The following is a 17,957-nucleotide window of genomic DNA, read 5'->3' on the forward strand; positions in this document are numbered from 1 at the left end:
CAGCTGTACAGGACTTTGGTTAGGCCACATTTGGAGTACTGTGTGCAGTTCTGGTCGCCTCACTTTAGGAAAGATGTGAAAGCTTTGGAGAGGGTGCAGAGGAGATTTACCAGGATGTTGCCTGGAATGGAGAATAGGTCGTACGAGGATAGGTTGAGAGTGCTAGGCCTTTTCTCATTTGAACGGCAAAGGATGAGGGATGACTTGATAGAGGTTTATAAGATGATCAGGGGAATAGATAGAGTAAGACAGTCAGAGACTTCTTCCCCAGGTACAACAGAGTGTTACAAGGGGACATGAATTTAAGGTGAAGGGTGGAAGGTATAGGGGGGATGTCAGGGGTAGGTTCTTTACCCAGAGAGTGGTGGGGGCATGGAATGCGCTGCCTGTGGGAGTGGCAGAGTCAGAATCATTGGTGACCTTTAAGCGGCAATTGGATAGGTACATGGATAGGTGCTTAAGCTAGGACAAATGTTCAGCACAACATCGTGGGCCGAAGGGCCTGTTCTGTGCTGTATTGTTCTATGTTCTAAAAAAACAAAAGAGGTCCTTCATTCCATCAAGTCCGCACTGACCTATCTGCACTAATCCCAATTTCATGCAATTAGCTCATTGCCTTAAATGTTATGACATTTCCAGTGTTCATCATGCATTTATTAAAGGTTGAGAGGTTGCCCATCTCTACTACCCTCCCAGGCAGTGCATTCCAGATTCCCACTACCATCTAGGTAAAAAAAATGTCCCTCAAATCCCCTGAAAACCTCCTTCCTTTTATAAAATTATGCCTCAGAATTATTGACTCTTTCTATCCATCCTGTCCATACCCTCATAACCTTAATCATTTCAATCAGGTCCCCTGTTAGCTTCTTTGCTCTAAAGAACAGAACCTCAGCCTCCAACGCTCCAGGGAAAACAGCTCCAGCCTATTCATTCTCTCTTTATACCTCAAACCCTCCAACCCTAGTAACATCCTTGTAAATCATTTCTGAACCCTTTCAAGTTTCACAACATCCTTCCTATAGGAGCGAGACCAGAATTTTTGAACGCAGTATTCCAAAAGTGGCCGAACCAATGTCCTGCACAGCCGCAACACGACCTCGCAACGTGCTCTGACCAATAAAGGAAAGCATACCAAATGCCTTCTTCACGATCCTATCTACCGACGACTCTACTGTCAAGTAACTATAAACCTACACTTCAAGGTCTCCTTGTTAGCAACATTCCTTTAGGACCTTAACATTAAGTGTACAAGTCCTGTCCTAATTTGCTTTTTCAAATGCAGTACTTCACATTTATCTAAATTAAACGCCATCTGTCAATCTGTGGCCCTTTAGACCATCCAATTAAGTTCCCGTTGTACTCTGAGGTAACCTTCCTCACTATCCAAGCAAAGTTATAAGAATCAATGAATTACAAATTGTGCCTGGAAGTTTCACTGTAGTAAATCAAATTCTCTCACAATAGATAAAGAAAAACTTCAGCTTTACCTTCTCTGTGACCTTTGGTCTTGCGCCTGGCCCAGTGGACGAAGGAACCCCTTTAGCTTTATCCTGTTACAATAAACAAATTTTATTTCATTTTATTAATGGAAGCGGAATTAAATAGAATGGAAGCCAGCTGGTAAAGCAGCAACATAACTACAACTAAAATGTCATTCTATGAATACTATTTTAGAATGCTTCATATTTTCTAAACAGATTTTCTTTGAAAACAGAAAAACTACAGGCTTCTCTCAAATTGATTATCTGAACCAAACCTTAGAGTCTGGCTGATCTTTGAGTCTGTAATCAGGGGGTATAGATTCTTCCGTTTCTCCCACTCGTTCAGCCTTCTTCTTGTCAGCATTGGATTCCTGAAAATCATAAAATGCTCTTATTCATTTCTTATGTGCTTCAATAAGAGGAACCTGCAGCTCAGCAGGTCAGTGACCATTTAGAAAATTGGAACCATGCAACCATAGAAAGGTTATAGCCTAAAAAGAGGCTATTCATCCCATTGTAGCAGTGCTGGCTGAATAAGCCAGCCACCCAATCTAACCCCACCTACCAGCACCTCATGTGTAGCCTTGCAGATGTTTCCGGCACAAAGCCAGGCTCCTTCTAAACGGGTTAAGTGTTTCTGCATCATTCACAAACAGGGGAGCAAATTCCAGTTTGCTACAACCTTTGAGTGAAAATGTTTCCCCATGTCTCCTCTAGGTTTTTTACCAAGCATCTTAAATCTGTGCAACCCTGTAACTGACCTCTTTGCCTGGGGAAACAGATATTCTCTGTCCACTTCAAGTCCCTTATTTTTTATATACTTTGATAAAGTAAGATTCTCAGCTTTCTCTTTTCTAAGGAAACCAACCTATCCAGTCTTTCTTTATACCTGCAATTTTCAAGCCCTGGCAATATTCTTGAAAATTACTCAAGGCTCTGAAAAATGTCTGCAAAAAATCTAAAGTAATTGTTATAGAGAGCTCTTGTATTGACTCCCTAAGCCTCTCAGACTATGTCTTGCTCCACCTTTAAGAAGCTTTCTGGAAATAAACTCCTTAATTCCGTATTTTGGTCAATTGCCTAATTTCTCCCTCAATGTTTCCAAAACAAATTATGTGAAATATCTAGAGATTACTACATTAAGTCTGCATTATGATCTCCATAGAGACCAATAATGTGTTTATTATCTTAGAATTTTAAAAGAAGGCATATTCTAAAGAACAAAGCCACAAGATTCATAGAAGAATCAAGGAACATTAAAACTAATAACTATGCTCTATATTAAATAGTCTATTTATATTGAAAGTATAATTACGTATTTTCGAAACCAAACTTCTTAATTCAAAATTTCCTTCTCTGCCTATTTGAGTTACATAACCCCAAACTCAAAATTGGAAAACAGACCACTTTGTCTTTGCACTTCCTTGTACTTCATCAAGCACAATTTGAGTTTTCTTGGGCTTTCTGCTTATTTTGAAATCTTCTCTAACCATCCATGGGTGTAACCTCACCATCTTAACTGTAGCCACCTTGGATCAGAACTCTCCTGGTTCTTGAACTCCACAGACTTTTCTCTAGAACTCTCTTTTCTCAGCTCGTCTATCCATAGAAGTTCAACACATCGTTAAAAGCCCTTCAGTCAACAAGAGTTTTAAACTCTTTTATCCAGAACATATAATTTCAAATAAACTGTTCAAAAGCGATGTATTACCATCTGCAGTCTAACTGTTCTAAACTAAACTAAACACTAAAACTTCACTTGAGACTAGACCACTCACAATTAACTCACCCCTATTTGGCAACTCCTTTTCAATTGTTTATCTCCTAGGCAATTTGGTCATATGATCAGTTAATGAAAACCCAATGCTTTTCTTAAAAGCAGAAATCTTCTTTTAGAAACTCAGCTCTTGCTTCCAACCCAAGTACTCCACCCCACCCCACCTCCTCACAGCTTGACGGAAATGGGAGAGGACAGTGCTACCAATTTAAGTTGGACAAATCAATATTTGTTTCTTAAACAAAAGGATGAACATTAGATGCAATAACAGGAATTGTATTCAAAGACTATAAGTATTAGGGGTTATCATTGATTTATATTCTCACCACTCTGAGTAAGTATATTTTGGTGCTTTTAATGCAAGTTTTCCTGGCATTAGGTCAAATGGATCTTCAGCCTTTAAAAATAAGTCTCAAAATATCATGTAATGCACTCCCAAAGCTTTTCTAATTCTTGACCACACTCTTCTAAAACAAGCTTCCAGTTATCTGGCCTAATATTTCCTCATGATATTCTGTACTAAATTTTGTTCAATAACTTTGCGCTGAAATACCTGACTATTTCTTACTACATGAAGTGCACAATGTAAACACAAGTTATTGTCAGCCTGGGGAAGACCAGTGCTACCAAATTGATGCACAAATGTGCGAGATTTCTGAAAGAAATGGACTGGACTTTTAAACTATTCAAAGTTTAAAAGTTAGAAGCAAAAAATTTCATTTCTACCTTCACTTCAGGACCAGTGTATTTTGGAGCGGAATTGTCCGGTGCTTCTGATGGAAGTGTCCCAGCAAGCAGGTCAAATGGATCCTCATCCTTTAAAAACAAAATAAATTTGTGTCAAAGCTCAGCAGCAACATATTCTGACAGTGGTGAAAAATATCATGATAAACAACCCAAGAAACCCATGCTCACCCTGAACTGATAATTGCCTGACATTCTTCTCCTGGATGAATGACCTGACATTGGGAATGTGAAGCAAAATAATTCTGATTCTGCTTTCAACAAGCACTGATTGGTGAAATTGGAATTTGGTTTTGTGAATAATTTGGTACACATGGGAAAGTACTGTGCAGAATAATAACAAAGGGTTTGAACGATGTTTGGAAGCATGTTACACTAACAGGTCTGCTCTGGTATCATGTGACAAGATTATTCTTGCATATTTAGATTAGATTTAGATTTAGATTACATTACAGTATGGAAACAGGCCCTTCGGCCCAACAAGTCCACACCAACCGCCGAAGCACAACCCACCCATACCCCTACATTTACCCCTTACCTAACACTACGGGCAATTTAGCATGGCCAATTCACCTGACTTGCACATCTTTGGACTGTGGGAGGAAACCGGAGCACCCGGAGGAAACCCACGCAGACACGGGGAGAACGTGCAAACTCCACACAGTCAGTCGCCTGAAATGGGAATTGAACCCGGGTCTCAGGCGCTGTGAGGCAGCAGTGCTAACCACTGTGCCACCGTGCCGCCCACGGTGTATCTGATTTAACTGAAACGATAGACTGGAAATTCAATTATCCTGTTTTTTGCTATTGGATGTATAATCCATCATGGGATGTGAACACTGCTGGATGTGGTAGCATTAATTTCACATCTCTAGTTGGTCTCAAGAAGGTGGCAGTCAGCTGCCTTCTTGAATCACTGCAGACCATTTGGTGTGGGTAAACCCACAACACCATTAAGGAGGGAGTTAGATGATCTTGACCCAATGATACTGATTGAAGTTGATATAGATTAGATTAGATTCCCTACAGTATGGAAACAAGCCTTTCAGCCCAACAAGTCCACACCAACCTCTGAAGATTAACCCACCCAGACCTATTCCCCTACCCTACATTCACTAGTGCAACTAACACTATGGGCAATTTAGCATGGCCAATTCACCTGACCTGCACATCTTTGGATGGTGGGAAGAAACCCATCGAGACACGGGGAGAATGTGCAAACTCCACACGGACAGTCTCCCGAGGCGGGAATTGAACCTGGGTCCCTGGAGCTGTGAGGCTGCAGCGCTAACCATTGAACAAACGTGCCGTTTCAAGTCAAGACAGTGGGCGGCTTGGAGGGTCATGCAAGTGGTGGCATTCCTCTGTATCTGCTGTCCTTGTCCATCTCTATGGTCGAAGGTGCCTTGGTGAGTTTCTACAATGCATTGTGTAGATAGTGTACACTGTTGTTACTGTGTGTCAGTGGTGGAGGGAGTGAATGTTTGTAGATGTGGCAACAATCAACAATCAAATGGGCTGCTTTATCCTGGAATGAGTCAAGTTTCTTGAGTGTTGCTGGAGCTGCAGTCATTCAGGAAAATGAGCTGTATTCTATCACTTTCTTGAAGTGTGCCTTGTAAATGTTTGTCAGACTTTGGGGAGTCAGGAACTGAGTTACTCATTGAAGGATTCCTAGCCTCTGACCTGTTATTGTAGTGTTTATATGGCTAGTCAGTTCAGTTTCTGGTTAATGGCATTCCCGAAGATGTCTATTAGTGGAGGATTCAATAATGGTGATGTCGATGAATGGCAAGGGATGAAGGTTAGATTCTTTTTGTTGGAAATAGTCTATATCTTACATTAGTGTGACAGGAATGTTACTTGTCACTTCTCAACTCCAACCTGGATACTGCAGAGCTTTCAGCTGATCTGTTCATTGTGGGATCACTTTGTCTATCACTTCCTGCTGTCGCTGATTAGTGTGCATATAGTCCTTTGTTAACATTTCAATTCTAGGTATGCCAGCTGCTGCTCTTGGCATTCACTTATCCACTCCTGAATCAGGGTTGATCCCTATAATGGTAATGGTGCAGTGAACAATGCACAGGGCCATTTATGTTACAGGCAGTGGTTAAAGACAATTCAGCTGCTGCTGGTAACCCACAGCACCTCATGGATGTCCTGTTTTGAGTGGCTAGTTCTGTTCTAGATCTATCCCATTTAGCAATATGACAGGACCACAAAACATAATACAGCGTGTTCTCTGTAAAGATGGGTCTTAGTCTCCATAATTATAGAGTATTGATCATTCTTTTCGCTATTGTCACGAACATATGCATCTTCTTTAGATAAATTATTGATGAAATGGCCAGACAGACATTTCCTGAGTGTTGGCTGGCTCACTACCAGCTGCTAACCTAACAGGTATCTTTCTGGATTAAGCCTGCTCAGACAGTAGTGGTGTTACTGAGCTAATCTGAATAAGGGCATGGAGGTACCTCACTCAGAGCACCTTGCCACCCTCAATACTTCATCCAATTGGTAGTGCACATGAGGACAGTACTAATGATCATCAGAAGGTTTCCTTGATAGTATGTGCCTCTGTTGTTTTCAATACCCAGGTTGATGTTAGGTGGTCTGACCAGTTTTACTCTTATTTAACCTTTTTGTAGCAATTAGGTACAAATAAATAGCTTTGCAGACAGCAGCAAAAAGTCGACTACATTGCTGTGGAACTGGAGTCACATGTAGACCAAACTGCATAAAGATAGTAAACCTCCTTCCATGAAGGAAGAATTTGTGAACTGGAGGCATTTTTACAACAATCCAGTTGTTTCATGATCATCATTACAGAGACCAGCTTTTAATTCCAGATTAATTATTAATTGAATTTAACTTCCCAGTTGTCATAGTAGGATATGAACTGACACCTTTGGAACATTGGTCTGAACTCTGGGCTCAGTAAAATTACTGCTATACTACCATTGACAGTGGAAGACCCAAAGATGGTGGACAGTACAAACAGCCAAAGGACAAATGCATTATGACTGTTCTCAGGGCAACTCACATGGAAGAGGGGCACGAATTCCATCATGCAATTACACACCAATTGCACAATGACTGAGTGGTAAGTCTTTGCAGTTGTGGAATCATTCACTGTTAATAGGCAGGGTCTGCAGAGCTACATGTGTCCAACGAATGGCTCCTACGTCATCAGGAAGCCCACTCATCTGCACAGCCATATACCCTATCACCTTGGAGATGTTTCTCTCTCGTGAAGAGAATGAAGTCCTCTCCTCCACTTCAACCTATTGGTGACCTCCAGACACATTTATGGCTATCAAATACAAAATGTTACTCATGCAACCAACTCCTGGCTGCAAGGAACAGGTTGCGAAGAAGAAAATGGTGAGATGGTGATCTTCCCAGCCCATGGGGTGCTGTCCTCATACTTTGTTTAGCCTCCAGGTCTTTACAAAAGAGATATTCCAACGGAGTCACGAACATCTATTGTGAAATATAGCCAACTGCGACACTGCTCTTGGTTCATCCCAACAAAAGTCTAGTGTTCCCAGAAGACCCTCATAGAGAAGGGTATTTCAAACAAAGACCCCTTACCCCTCCCTCCTCACACTGGTTCCTCTCCGTACCTCTTCCTCCGCGAGTCCTGTTCATGTTGCACAGCATGTGACTCTGCATTAATGCCTGCACACTTACAGAAGGCTATGTCATTTTCTCGGCCTGTCATCAGCAGAAATAGTCATGGGTTTTCCACCAAGGTGGCATCTCAACGTAATTTCTTGAGAGGTTCTCTGAATAGCCCTGGAAATGGGCTTATCTCTGCTTGCTAACATTTATTTTAGGAGTGATTAAAGAGGTTGATCTCAGAACAATTACTGGTCAATTTTACTATTTGTGTATGGCAACAGCCCACTGATGTCTGAGACCTTATGATCTGCCCATACACACAGGAAGTGTGCCAGCATGTGCCAATCCAGATGTCTCACAACACGTGCCCTGCACATAGCAGCCAACAGTAATTCCTGTACTGCAGGAATGGTGAGTACCTATTGAGCACCACTAGAAGTTAGGAGATTGAATTTTAAGCACAATATTGCTAAATTGAAGGAGGAACTTTGGGACCATTAGAACTTTAAATGGTGTAATCGAGTAAGAACTACTCTGTGATGATAGTGGAAAGGTCCTTGATGAATGAGATGAGAATGGATCTGTTTGTGCGATTCCTCTGCTGCTGTTTGCTGCCAGCAATTTCACACTTTACATCCCCCCCCCACCCCCCCCCACCCCCACCACTTACCTTTGCATCACTTTTACCCGCAGAAACTGTGGCAGCTGTAGAAGCTTTCAGAGGTGCCTTTATTAAAAAAAGAAAGAATATCACAATTGCTGTTTCAGTTTCACTTGCAAGCATTAAGCAACTTCGGGTTTATCCCAACCATTTCTTTACTTAGACCTGAAATGTGATATGCAAAGTCATATGAGACATTCTGGGGACGATGACAGTGATAAATGCTCTTAGTAATCAAGGCATTTGGACTAATGGTCTAGAGACTGGATAGAAGGTGTTGTAAGCAATGCTATCAAAACACTGCCTACTCACTGACTGATTCTGCCAGATTCACTTGCTTCCAGACCTTGTCAAAGTCTCAGACCAAACATGGACAAAATAAAGCAGCTCCCCTTTATATTTAATGGCATTGCTAAGAGTGAATCCCAACCAAGAGGCTCAATACATCCAAGACATAGCAGCCACACCTTAAATATTTACTCCCTTTGCTAGACAGCAGTTAGTCTTTTAAGAGAGACATACACTGAAGTGCCATGTATCTTCACAGGAAATTTTGCTTATGCTTGTGCAGCACATTCTCAGCTGTTGGGCAGTTGTACAGTTGCAAAGCTTAGAGGGAACATGAGCCAAGGTGATATGAGTGTATACCCAGCTCTTCCTATATTGGACCTCCGCAATCCATTTGAATGAGTAGACAGGGCCTTAGTTAACTGTCAGATCTGAAAGAAACAGCAAGTTAGCACAGAAGATGTGCTCAAGACCATGGGTGGACTCAAAGTCAGACTGGAATGATCCATTTGCCATCATTATACACAATGCAGCTGACGTCTTCAAGTCCCCGATTTGATCGATATGATGGATACAGTGGGCCAAAGGCTCTTTTTCTGTGCTGTACAAACTCTCAAAACTCTATGTTTCTGCTGTAAACAAACTTCACACAGTTCATATTTTACTATTCTTTATCACTTACCTTTACTTCATTTTTACTCGCAGAAACTGAGGCAGCTGTTGAGGCTTGCAGAGGTGTCTTTATAAAAAATAAAAGAACATTGAACTTTCACTTTCTCTTCTTGTACTATGTTGAAGTTTTCAGTATTAGTTCCAAACGTCTCTTCATATTTTCAAAGAAACATTTAATTAAATTTTAACTTTAAATATGCAATTTGAATCTTAATCATATTGTTCAACTGAATATGGTGCATGATAGTACATGAATGATAAGAATCTTATAACTGACATATCTTCATTGCTCTCCCTCTCAGCCTCTGTACCAAGAGTTCTCATTGTTCATATATCAACCTTCATTTTAACTGTTCATGTTCTTTCTCCTCTGATTTCATTGTTCTCTTACCATCTCTAAATTTCTCCCCATGTGCTATTCATGACCATTCCCTTGATCCTGCTGTCTCACATAGTCTTGCTAGTCCAATCACACAGGTAAGACCATTTCTGATGGTTCCTTGTATCATCACCACCCTCGTCCCCATTCCCATTCCAACCTGATCTCCCTTTGTCTCTAGGGGGATGAAAAATAAGTATAAATGCATTTACAACTGCTCTTTCAAAATTCCAACTGTCTCACCTTCACATCATCTTCACAATGTTTCTGAAACTATTGATTTGCTCAATCATGCCTTCATCTCCACATCTGATGTCCTAATCCCTCATATAACTGTTACTGGCTCTAAGTTCTCCTGCTGTTTCTGCATTGTCACTGGTCCAAAATCCCAATACTCCAATCTGGAAAGCACTGTAGTTGCACCTACATAACATGGATTGCAACAGTTCAATAACGCAACTCACTATCACCTTCCCACTTACAAATAGGGACAGGCAATAAATGCTAGCCTAGCAAGTGAAGACCACATCTTATTATCCAAATGGAGAGAGATTTAAGAATACTCTGGTACAATGGGATTCATTGCACATGAATCTCATACATATGCCTGCAAATACAGCAAGTGATCAGGAAAGCAAATGGAATGTTGGTCTTTATTGCAAGAGATATGGAGTATAAAAGTGTGTTATAGTTTTGCAAGCCATTGATGAGACTACAGCTAGAGTGTTGTGCAAAGTTTTGTTCAAGTTACTTAAGGAAGGACATACTTTTATTGGAAGTAGTTCAGAGAAGATTGATTCCTGATTGAAGGAGCTGTCTTATTAAGAAACTTTTGAGCAGATTGGACCTACACTCAATGGGACTTAGAAGAAAGAGAGGTGATCTTATTGACATGTGCAACCTTTTCTGAGGGTTTTAACAGGGCAGATGCTGAGAGGACATTTTCCCTTGTAGGGGAATCTAAAATTTTAAAAGAAAAGGTATCCCATTTATGATGAAGATGAGAAGGATCATTTCCTCTTTCATAGGATCATTAGCATTTGGAATTCTTCATCACAGACAGCAATGGAGGCTGAGGGGTCACTGAATATTCAAGAGTGGGTTGGATAGATTTTTGATTAACAAGAGAGTCAAATGATGATCTGGCAGGAAACTGACATTGAGACCATAATCAATTCAGCTTGATTGTATTGAATGGCAGAACTGGCAGGATGGGCCACACAACCTATTCCTTAGGATCCTGGTGATAAAGCAGACAGAATCTTCAAAAATGTCAAAACGCTTTTACAAGTGTTATTACTGGTCATCCTTCGTGGGGATATAAAGTGCTAAAAGATGACAGCTGTGTCAGCAGCCTGGGGGAAGTATGCCCTGACATCCAATTTGCAGTACCATAATACATTAAATCACAAAGTCGAGATATCAAATAGAGATTGATACTGAGCCATGAAGGATATTAGGACAGAACATCAGCTGCTCAATTAAAGATGTAGGTTTTAAGGAGCTTAAAGGAGAACAGATTAGGGAATGAATTCCAGAGTTGAGTGTGCTGGCAGCTGAATGTAATGAGAAAAAATGGCAGCTATGTAATGGTTCCTGGGTGACACGAGGTAACAGAATAGAGGCTGGAAGATAAACCATTACATGCATTTCTCTGGCTGTGGCTGTACAGTGAAAGCTGAATCATGTAAGTGCCATTCTATCCAGCAGAATGGTGCAGGATAGTCCTCCCACCTACAATCTGGAATAGTTATGAGCCGACACATACCTGCTTCTGCATTGACAGTGGAACTGCAGAGTGAGAGGTCGCAGCCGAGCATTTCGAAACTGGAGCTGAAGAGCTGAGGTCAAAGTCTGCTGACAGAGACTCCAGGATGTCATCGTCTGTTGGACCCTGTGATTATAAGAGAACAACTATATTATTGAATTATTATGGAGATAATTGCTACTCTCCCTTTCACCCTTCCTCCACCTTCAGCATAAGGAACACCACCTTTTCCTGGCTGCTAATAATTTGATGAAAAGTCACTGGACTCAAAATATTAACTCTGAATTCTTCCCGCAGATGCTGCCACACCTGCTAATTTTCTTCAACAATTCCGATTTTTCATGCTGAAATACTTTTACTGGTCCCAACATTGTCAATAAGCGTATTCAACTTCAACCAGTACTATTAATAAGCTGTCCCAAGTGACCATGCCAAATGCAATCCTGTAGAGTTTCCCTGAAAGGAACAAAATGATCTTACAAAAAGATAAGACATGTTTACCTTCCCTTTTTTCTCTGGTTTTACTCCTGGACCAGTGGAGAATGAGGCCGCTTTGCCCTGAAGCAAGAAACAAATTTTATATGCTTATAAAGAATAAAGGTAACTGGTAAAACAGCACAATAAATATATAGAAATATTTCAGCATTCTGTAGCATTGTGTCTCATAATGTCAATGTGAACTACAAATAATCAAGGTTAGAAGTTACGTGATACCAAGTTATGGTTCAATAGATTTATCTGAAATCACAATCTTTTGAAGTGCTGCTCCTTCATCAGCTGAAGTGACCTGGTGTGGTGCGACTTCTGACCTTGTCCACCTCAGTCCAATACGAGCTCCTCCACATCATACAAATAATCAATAAGTTGACCTGAAAAGGCACTTAGCTACTACACAGCAGGACTAAATGACCAAATGTGCAATGGTTATTTTGATTATCAGACAAATTTTATTTTGTAATTCTGTCGGCTTTAATTTCTTTAATTTGATTTCTACTACTGCAAAATCAATTATGTGTCTCTTAATATTAGAATGTTGTGGAAATGTTTTTCAATGTTCACTCATTAAAGTACAAATTGATTGAAATAATGTTGGCTTGACTCAAACTGCTCTTTGAACCGAACCTTCAGATCAGGCTGTTCTTTAAATCTGTAATCAGGGGGTATGGATTCTTCCGTTTCTCCCACTCGCTCAGCTTTCTTCTTATTAACATCTGATTCCTAAAAATGAACAATTATTCAAAATCAAAATTCAAATTTTATGATTAAATATCCATACATAGTGCTTCAATAAAATGATAAATGGAACTAAGTGAATCAAGACTTTGAAAAAGCTGACTCCAAATGTGTGTAATAAGATTGGTAATGAAAATGACCTGAAGGATGCATTTCCTCCACATGCACTTCCATGCTATTTAAGATAAAACAGTTTAATGCATAAATCAGAGGGATTGGGATTGTACATACCAGAAGTATATGGGAAGAACACCTAATCCATCATGAGGTTTGGTTCATTTACACACACTCAACCACTAGTGATCCACCAGACAAATATTCTAAATCACTTTCTCAGTTGTCAGTGATTATTGTCTTTGGGTTCATTTTTTAAAGCTCAAGGTAGTTTCAGTCAGAAAACCAAGCTTCGGCAGAAAAAAATAAGTTGAAGTACCTTCAGATATTTTTCAGCATTAGGGACATTATATATTCATAAAGGTATTAATGTAGAAGAATCAGGAAAGTTACTTAATCATACCTCGAGCAAGGGGAAGTTTTAGACTTGCTTATGTATTAAAATGTGCAATCGATTCACAAATAAGAGGAGCTAAGCATAGAACATGGTACCATTGCTATTATTGTGGGAGTTGGGTAACGGCAATACTGCCAACAGAATATCTTCATATGAATAGCTGTATATTTAGCTCCAACATAAAAAGGATCAATGTAGGATGCAACAAATATTGAAAGGTTAAAAGTATCAGTAGAGAAACTTCATTTGTACCTTCACCTCAGGACCAGTATATTTTGGGCCTGAATCATCCGGTGCCTCTGATGGAAGTGTTCCTGCGAGCAGGTCAAATGGGTCATCACCCTTGAAAAAACAAAATACACTTTTTCAATTTGTAACAAAGCTCAACGGAAATGTGTCCTGACAGTGGCGAAAAATGTTACTGAAAACAACCTGCTGCCAGGGTTGGACGACTTGAGCTATAGGGAAAAGCTGAATAGGCTGGGTCTGTTTTCCCTGGAGTGTTGGAGGCTGAGGCCTTATTGAGATTTATAAAATTATGAGGGGCATGAATTGGGTAAACAAACAAGGTCGTTTCTCAGATGTGGGGAATCCAGAACTAGAGGGCATAGGCTTAGGGTGTGAGGTGAAAGATTTAAAGGGGACCAAAAGAGCAACTTTTCCACACAGAAGGTGGTGCATGTATGGAATGAGCTGCCAGAGGAAGTGGTGGAGGCTGGCACAATTACACCATTTAAAAGGCGTCTGGATGGGTATATGAATAGGAAGGGTTTGGAAGGATATAGGCCTAGTGCTGACAAATGGGACCAGATTAGGTTAGGATATCCAGTCAGCATGGATGAGTTGGACCAAAGGCTCTGTTTCCATGCTGTACATCTCTGTGACTCGATAATTGTTCTTCACACATTTCTCAACTATCTACACCTGACAGGAGCTTAACCCTGGAAAATGTGAAGGAGAATAATGAAGAATTTTGTTTTGACAATCACTGATTGGTGAATTTTCAATCTGTTTCCGTGAATAAATGTGTATGGTACACATGGGGAGAAGCACAATGCTGGAATTTTGTCTGAATATGTATGGAGCCGGATTCGAAAAAAACTTTGAATTTTGCTTAACAGTTCTTCCACTGAATGTGAAGAATGTGTCAGTAACTCTATAGTACTATTAAGTGTCACTCAGACAATTCAGGTCTCACTGCAGTACAGGTATTTGGTGGCTGTTGTGACAGTATGTGCCTACACCTTTAAGGATGTAAATCTCAAACTACTGCCAGTCACTACCCACCTCAACAAGATATTAGTCCTGTGACTTGTTGAGCAGACTGAAGTAGCAGTGGTAAAAGTCAGATATGCTATAAACAGCATTCCAGTGAACATTATCTGTATTTAGTCTTCCCTCCATATAAAGAGGCCACATTATTAACTGACCAATCCTTACAAGTGTATAGCATTGTTATGGATAAAAAAGACAGCAAGTGTTGTGTACACCAGGACTTTTGTTGACTTGTGGAGTTCTGTGTTGTCAAATATTTGCTGGTGTAGTTTCGAACTGGTTTTGGATTAGATCATCAGTCTAATCTTTTTAAAGAAGTAGTTACCCAGTTGAACTGATGCTGATCTATACTAGTCATTATTTTCCCAGAGGAAACCGAAATCTCAACGATACATGATTTGACAGATCTATTTCTGCTGTAATCAGAACTTATGCATTTCACACCTTATTCTTTCGTTTCTCACTTACCTTTGAATCACCTTTACTTGCAGCTGGTGAAGCTTTTGAAGGTATCTGTGCAAGGAAGAACATTTGGTTTTTAGTTTCTCTTAGTTTCTCCCAAATTAACTTCCAATTGTCCTTTCAGAATCTCTACCGTGTAGCCTTTACCCTTCCATCCACTACAAAGTTTCTGCAGTGACCAATCTATTCAACTACATCTTCAACTTTCAATTCCTTAGTCCCAAAAGCTGTTACTCTCTCACCCCAGCCATTCCCCTGCCTCTGATCCCCATCCCTGCTTTCTTGCAAACTTAAAGGAAAACTGCTTGAATCATTCATCCCAAATGTGACTTGACTATATGAATGCTATTGGTTCCTGCTCTCATCTGCTAAAATTGCTCATCATTCTAGGATCATCCTGGAGTGCAAAGATAACCCTTTTTCTTTTCACTACTTTTAAACTGTGCCCCTCTCCACTCTCACATCCAACAGAAAATGCGAAGAGTTTATGAGCTTCTTCATTTCCAAGATTAAAACTATTCAATCCCTCCATCTGAAATTATAAACAGCCTATTTGTAACAATTGCCTTCTAGCCTTGCCTTGAATATGCATCTTACTCTAGTTTATTTATTACCTCCCTGCATTCACTCTCTGAGTTCACTTTGTCCATGAAACCCATCTCCAGCTAATTCAACTTTATTCCCACGAAACTACTGCCCACCCAATTTCCTTACTTTATTTTCACTCTAGCCTATATTTTTAACAGTGCAGGTGATTGTCTCTCTCCGATCTATTATCATCATCTCTCTCCTCAAAAGAACAGTCCTGGACTCTAAAGTCATTGCAAACACCTCTCCATCTTCAACCTTCCTCTCTACTTCACAGTTCTTGAATGTGTGGTCACCTTCCAAATCCATGCCCATTGTTCCCAGAACTCCATGTTTTTATTCATTTATTGGCTGGTCCAGAACTTATCCCCCAACCTTAGCTGCACTTGAAAAGGTGGTGGTGAGCTGACTTGTTGAACCACTGCAGTCTATGTTCTGTAGGTAGACCCACATTGCTGTTAAGGAGGACGCTCATGGATTTTGACCCAATGACTTGGAAGGAACAGGGATATACTTCCAATTCAGGATGATGAGTGGCTTGAAAGGGAACTTGTATGTGGCTCTGTTACCATGTATCTGCTGCCCTTGTCCTTTCCAGATAGCACAACTCATTTGTTTAGAAGGTGTTGTCCACGAAATCTTAGTAAATTTGTGCAGTGCATCTTCTAGATGGTACACAATGCTGCTACTGAGCGGTGCTAATCAGTGGTGGAGGCAGTGAGCGTTTGAAGATGTGGATTGAGGAATATTCTATCCTGACCTGCTCATGTAGCCACTTAATAGTAGGAGATTCAGTGATGGTAAAGCCATTGAATGTAAAGAGGTGACAGTTAGATTCTCACTTGCAATGGATGTTCACTGCCTCGCATTTGAACGGTGTGAATGGTATTTATCCCTTGTCAGTCTAAAGCTGAATATTGTCCAAGACGTGCTGCATTTGGATGTAGACTGCTTCAGTATCTGAGAAGTCATGAGTGTGCTAAACATTGTGCAATCAAAGACCAATCACACCTCTGAACTTATAACGGAGGAAATGTCATTGTTGAAGCAGCTGAAGATGTTAGGCCTAGGTCGCTACCCTGAGGTAGTGTTCGCACACTTTTACCTCTGGTGTTGTAGCAGGGTTGATTTATTTGCATGGCACATACGAGTAGGGTTCCTGCTTCTAGTTGAAATGAAGAGAAAGAAAGTTTAAATTGCCACTGGTGAGAAAAGCAGCCACAGTGTATGGGTCTGTACAAACTGCAGTGATATGGTTCGCAACAATCTCATCAGATTGGAAAACCAAATACAGAATGCATTTTTGTGAACTCCCAACCAACTCTACCTTCCTAAATTTCACTCTGTTACAGAAGCTTACAGTTGGAGATTGTTGCTGTACCTCCTTCAGCACAGACTGTGGAGCTGCAGAATGAGAGATTGCGGCTGAACATTTGGAAATCGGAGCTGCAGAGCTGAGGCCAAAGTCTGCTGACAGAGATTCCAAGGCGTCACCTTCTGACATACCCTGCAATGACAATATGAAAAAATATATACTTAATTCACTTCAAAGATATTTCAAGCATACAGGTAAACAAGGTGTGCCTCAAGCCCGCAATATTGCAGTACAAAATAAAACACCAGTATCACCAGCCGTGATCGCCTTTAATTTTCTGGGTGACCTCTCAATGGCACTTCATGACAGCTGTTGTGTTGTGCAAGAGTGATGGACAGCTTCCAAGTCTACTGGAAATGGAAAGTGCTACTGATGCAAGATAAAGACTTTTGCAAAAACCATGATTACTTTTAATAATAGTCTGAGTCTTGTTATACCTGTATACATGGTATTGATTCTGAATATGCTTTGAAAACAAGCATTCACCAAAACAGGAGAACAGTTCAATAGTTCTTCTTAATTTGAGCAGTTCAAACCACAATGATGAAATACTTTGGAAAGTAAGGGAAGTAATGGTGCTTTAGTTATTGAAGGCCCAAATATAGTTTTCTTCTTGCTAACATTCCTGATATACTTCCACGCTTTCCTTGCACTATAATAAGCAGGGTTCATATACTCATCCCTTCAGTACCCTCTAACATTCCAGATAGGATAATTCGTTTGGGAGAAAACTGAAGCACCACTATCTACAAACTATGAATGAGATGGTACAGTTAAACATACATGTAACTCTCTTATAGAGTCATAGAGATGTACAGCATGGAAACAGACCCTTCGGTCCAACCCGTCCATGCCGACCAGATATCCCAACTCAAACTAGTCCCACCTGCCAGCACCTGGCCCATATCCCTCCAAACTCTTCCTATTCATATAGCCATCCAAATGCCTCTTAAATGTTGCAATTGTACCAGCATCCACCACATCCTCTGGCAGCTCATTCCATACACATACCACCCTCTGCATGAAAAAGTTGCCCCTTAGGTCTCTTTTATATCTTGCCCCTCCAACCCTAAACCTATGCCCTCTAGTTCTGGACTCCCTGACCCCAGGGAA

The 17,957-nt window shown here is 40.5% G+C and overlaps 1 protein-coding gene across 6 annotated transcripts in view; it reads right to left on the reverse strand.

Moving 5' to 3' along the window:
- The window catches only part of cast (calpastatin), a 209,275-nt gene that overhangs the window by 66,328 nt on the left and 124,990 nt on the right, over positions 1-17,957 (reverse strand). For all 6 annotated transcript variants that reach the window (XM_043709700.1, XM_043709705.1, XM_043709732.1 and 3 more), the window contains 11 exons: positions 16,851-16,976; positions 14,888-14,932; positions 13,397-13,486; positions 12,523-12,618; positions 11,902-11,958; positions 11,401-11,526; positions 9,264-9,320; positions 8,303-8,359; positions 3,985-4,074; positions 1,757-1,852; positions 1,488-1,550 (listed from right to left, as the gene is read on the reverse strand). In XM_043709700.1, the coding sequence (XP_043565635.1) occupies positions 1,488-1,550; positions 1,757-1,852; positions 3,985-4,074; positions 8,303-8,359; positions 9,264-9,320; positions 11,401-11,526; positions 11,902-11,958; positions 12,523-12,618; positions 13,397-13,486; positions 14,888-14,932; positions 16,851-16,976 (903 nt within the window). The remainder of the gene's footprint in view (positions 1-1,487; positions 1,551-1,756; positions 1,853-3,984; positions 4,075-8,302; positions 8,360-9,263; positions 9,321-11,400; positions 11,527-11,901; positions 11,959-12,522; positions 12,619-13,396; positions 13,487-14,887; positions 14,933-16,850; positions 16,977-17,957) is intronic.

Source organism: Chiloscyllium plagiosum, chromosome 2 (genome assembly GCF_004010195.1).
Source record: "Chiloscyllium plagiosum isolate BGI_BamShark_2017 chromosome 2, ASM401019v2, whole genome shotgun sequence".
Taxonomy (NCBI): Eukaryota; Metazoa; Chordata; class Chondrichthyes; order Orectolobiformes; family Hemiscylliidae; genus Chiloscyllium; species Chiloscyllium plagiosum.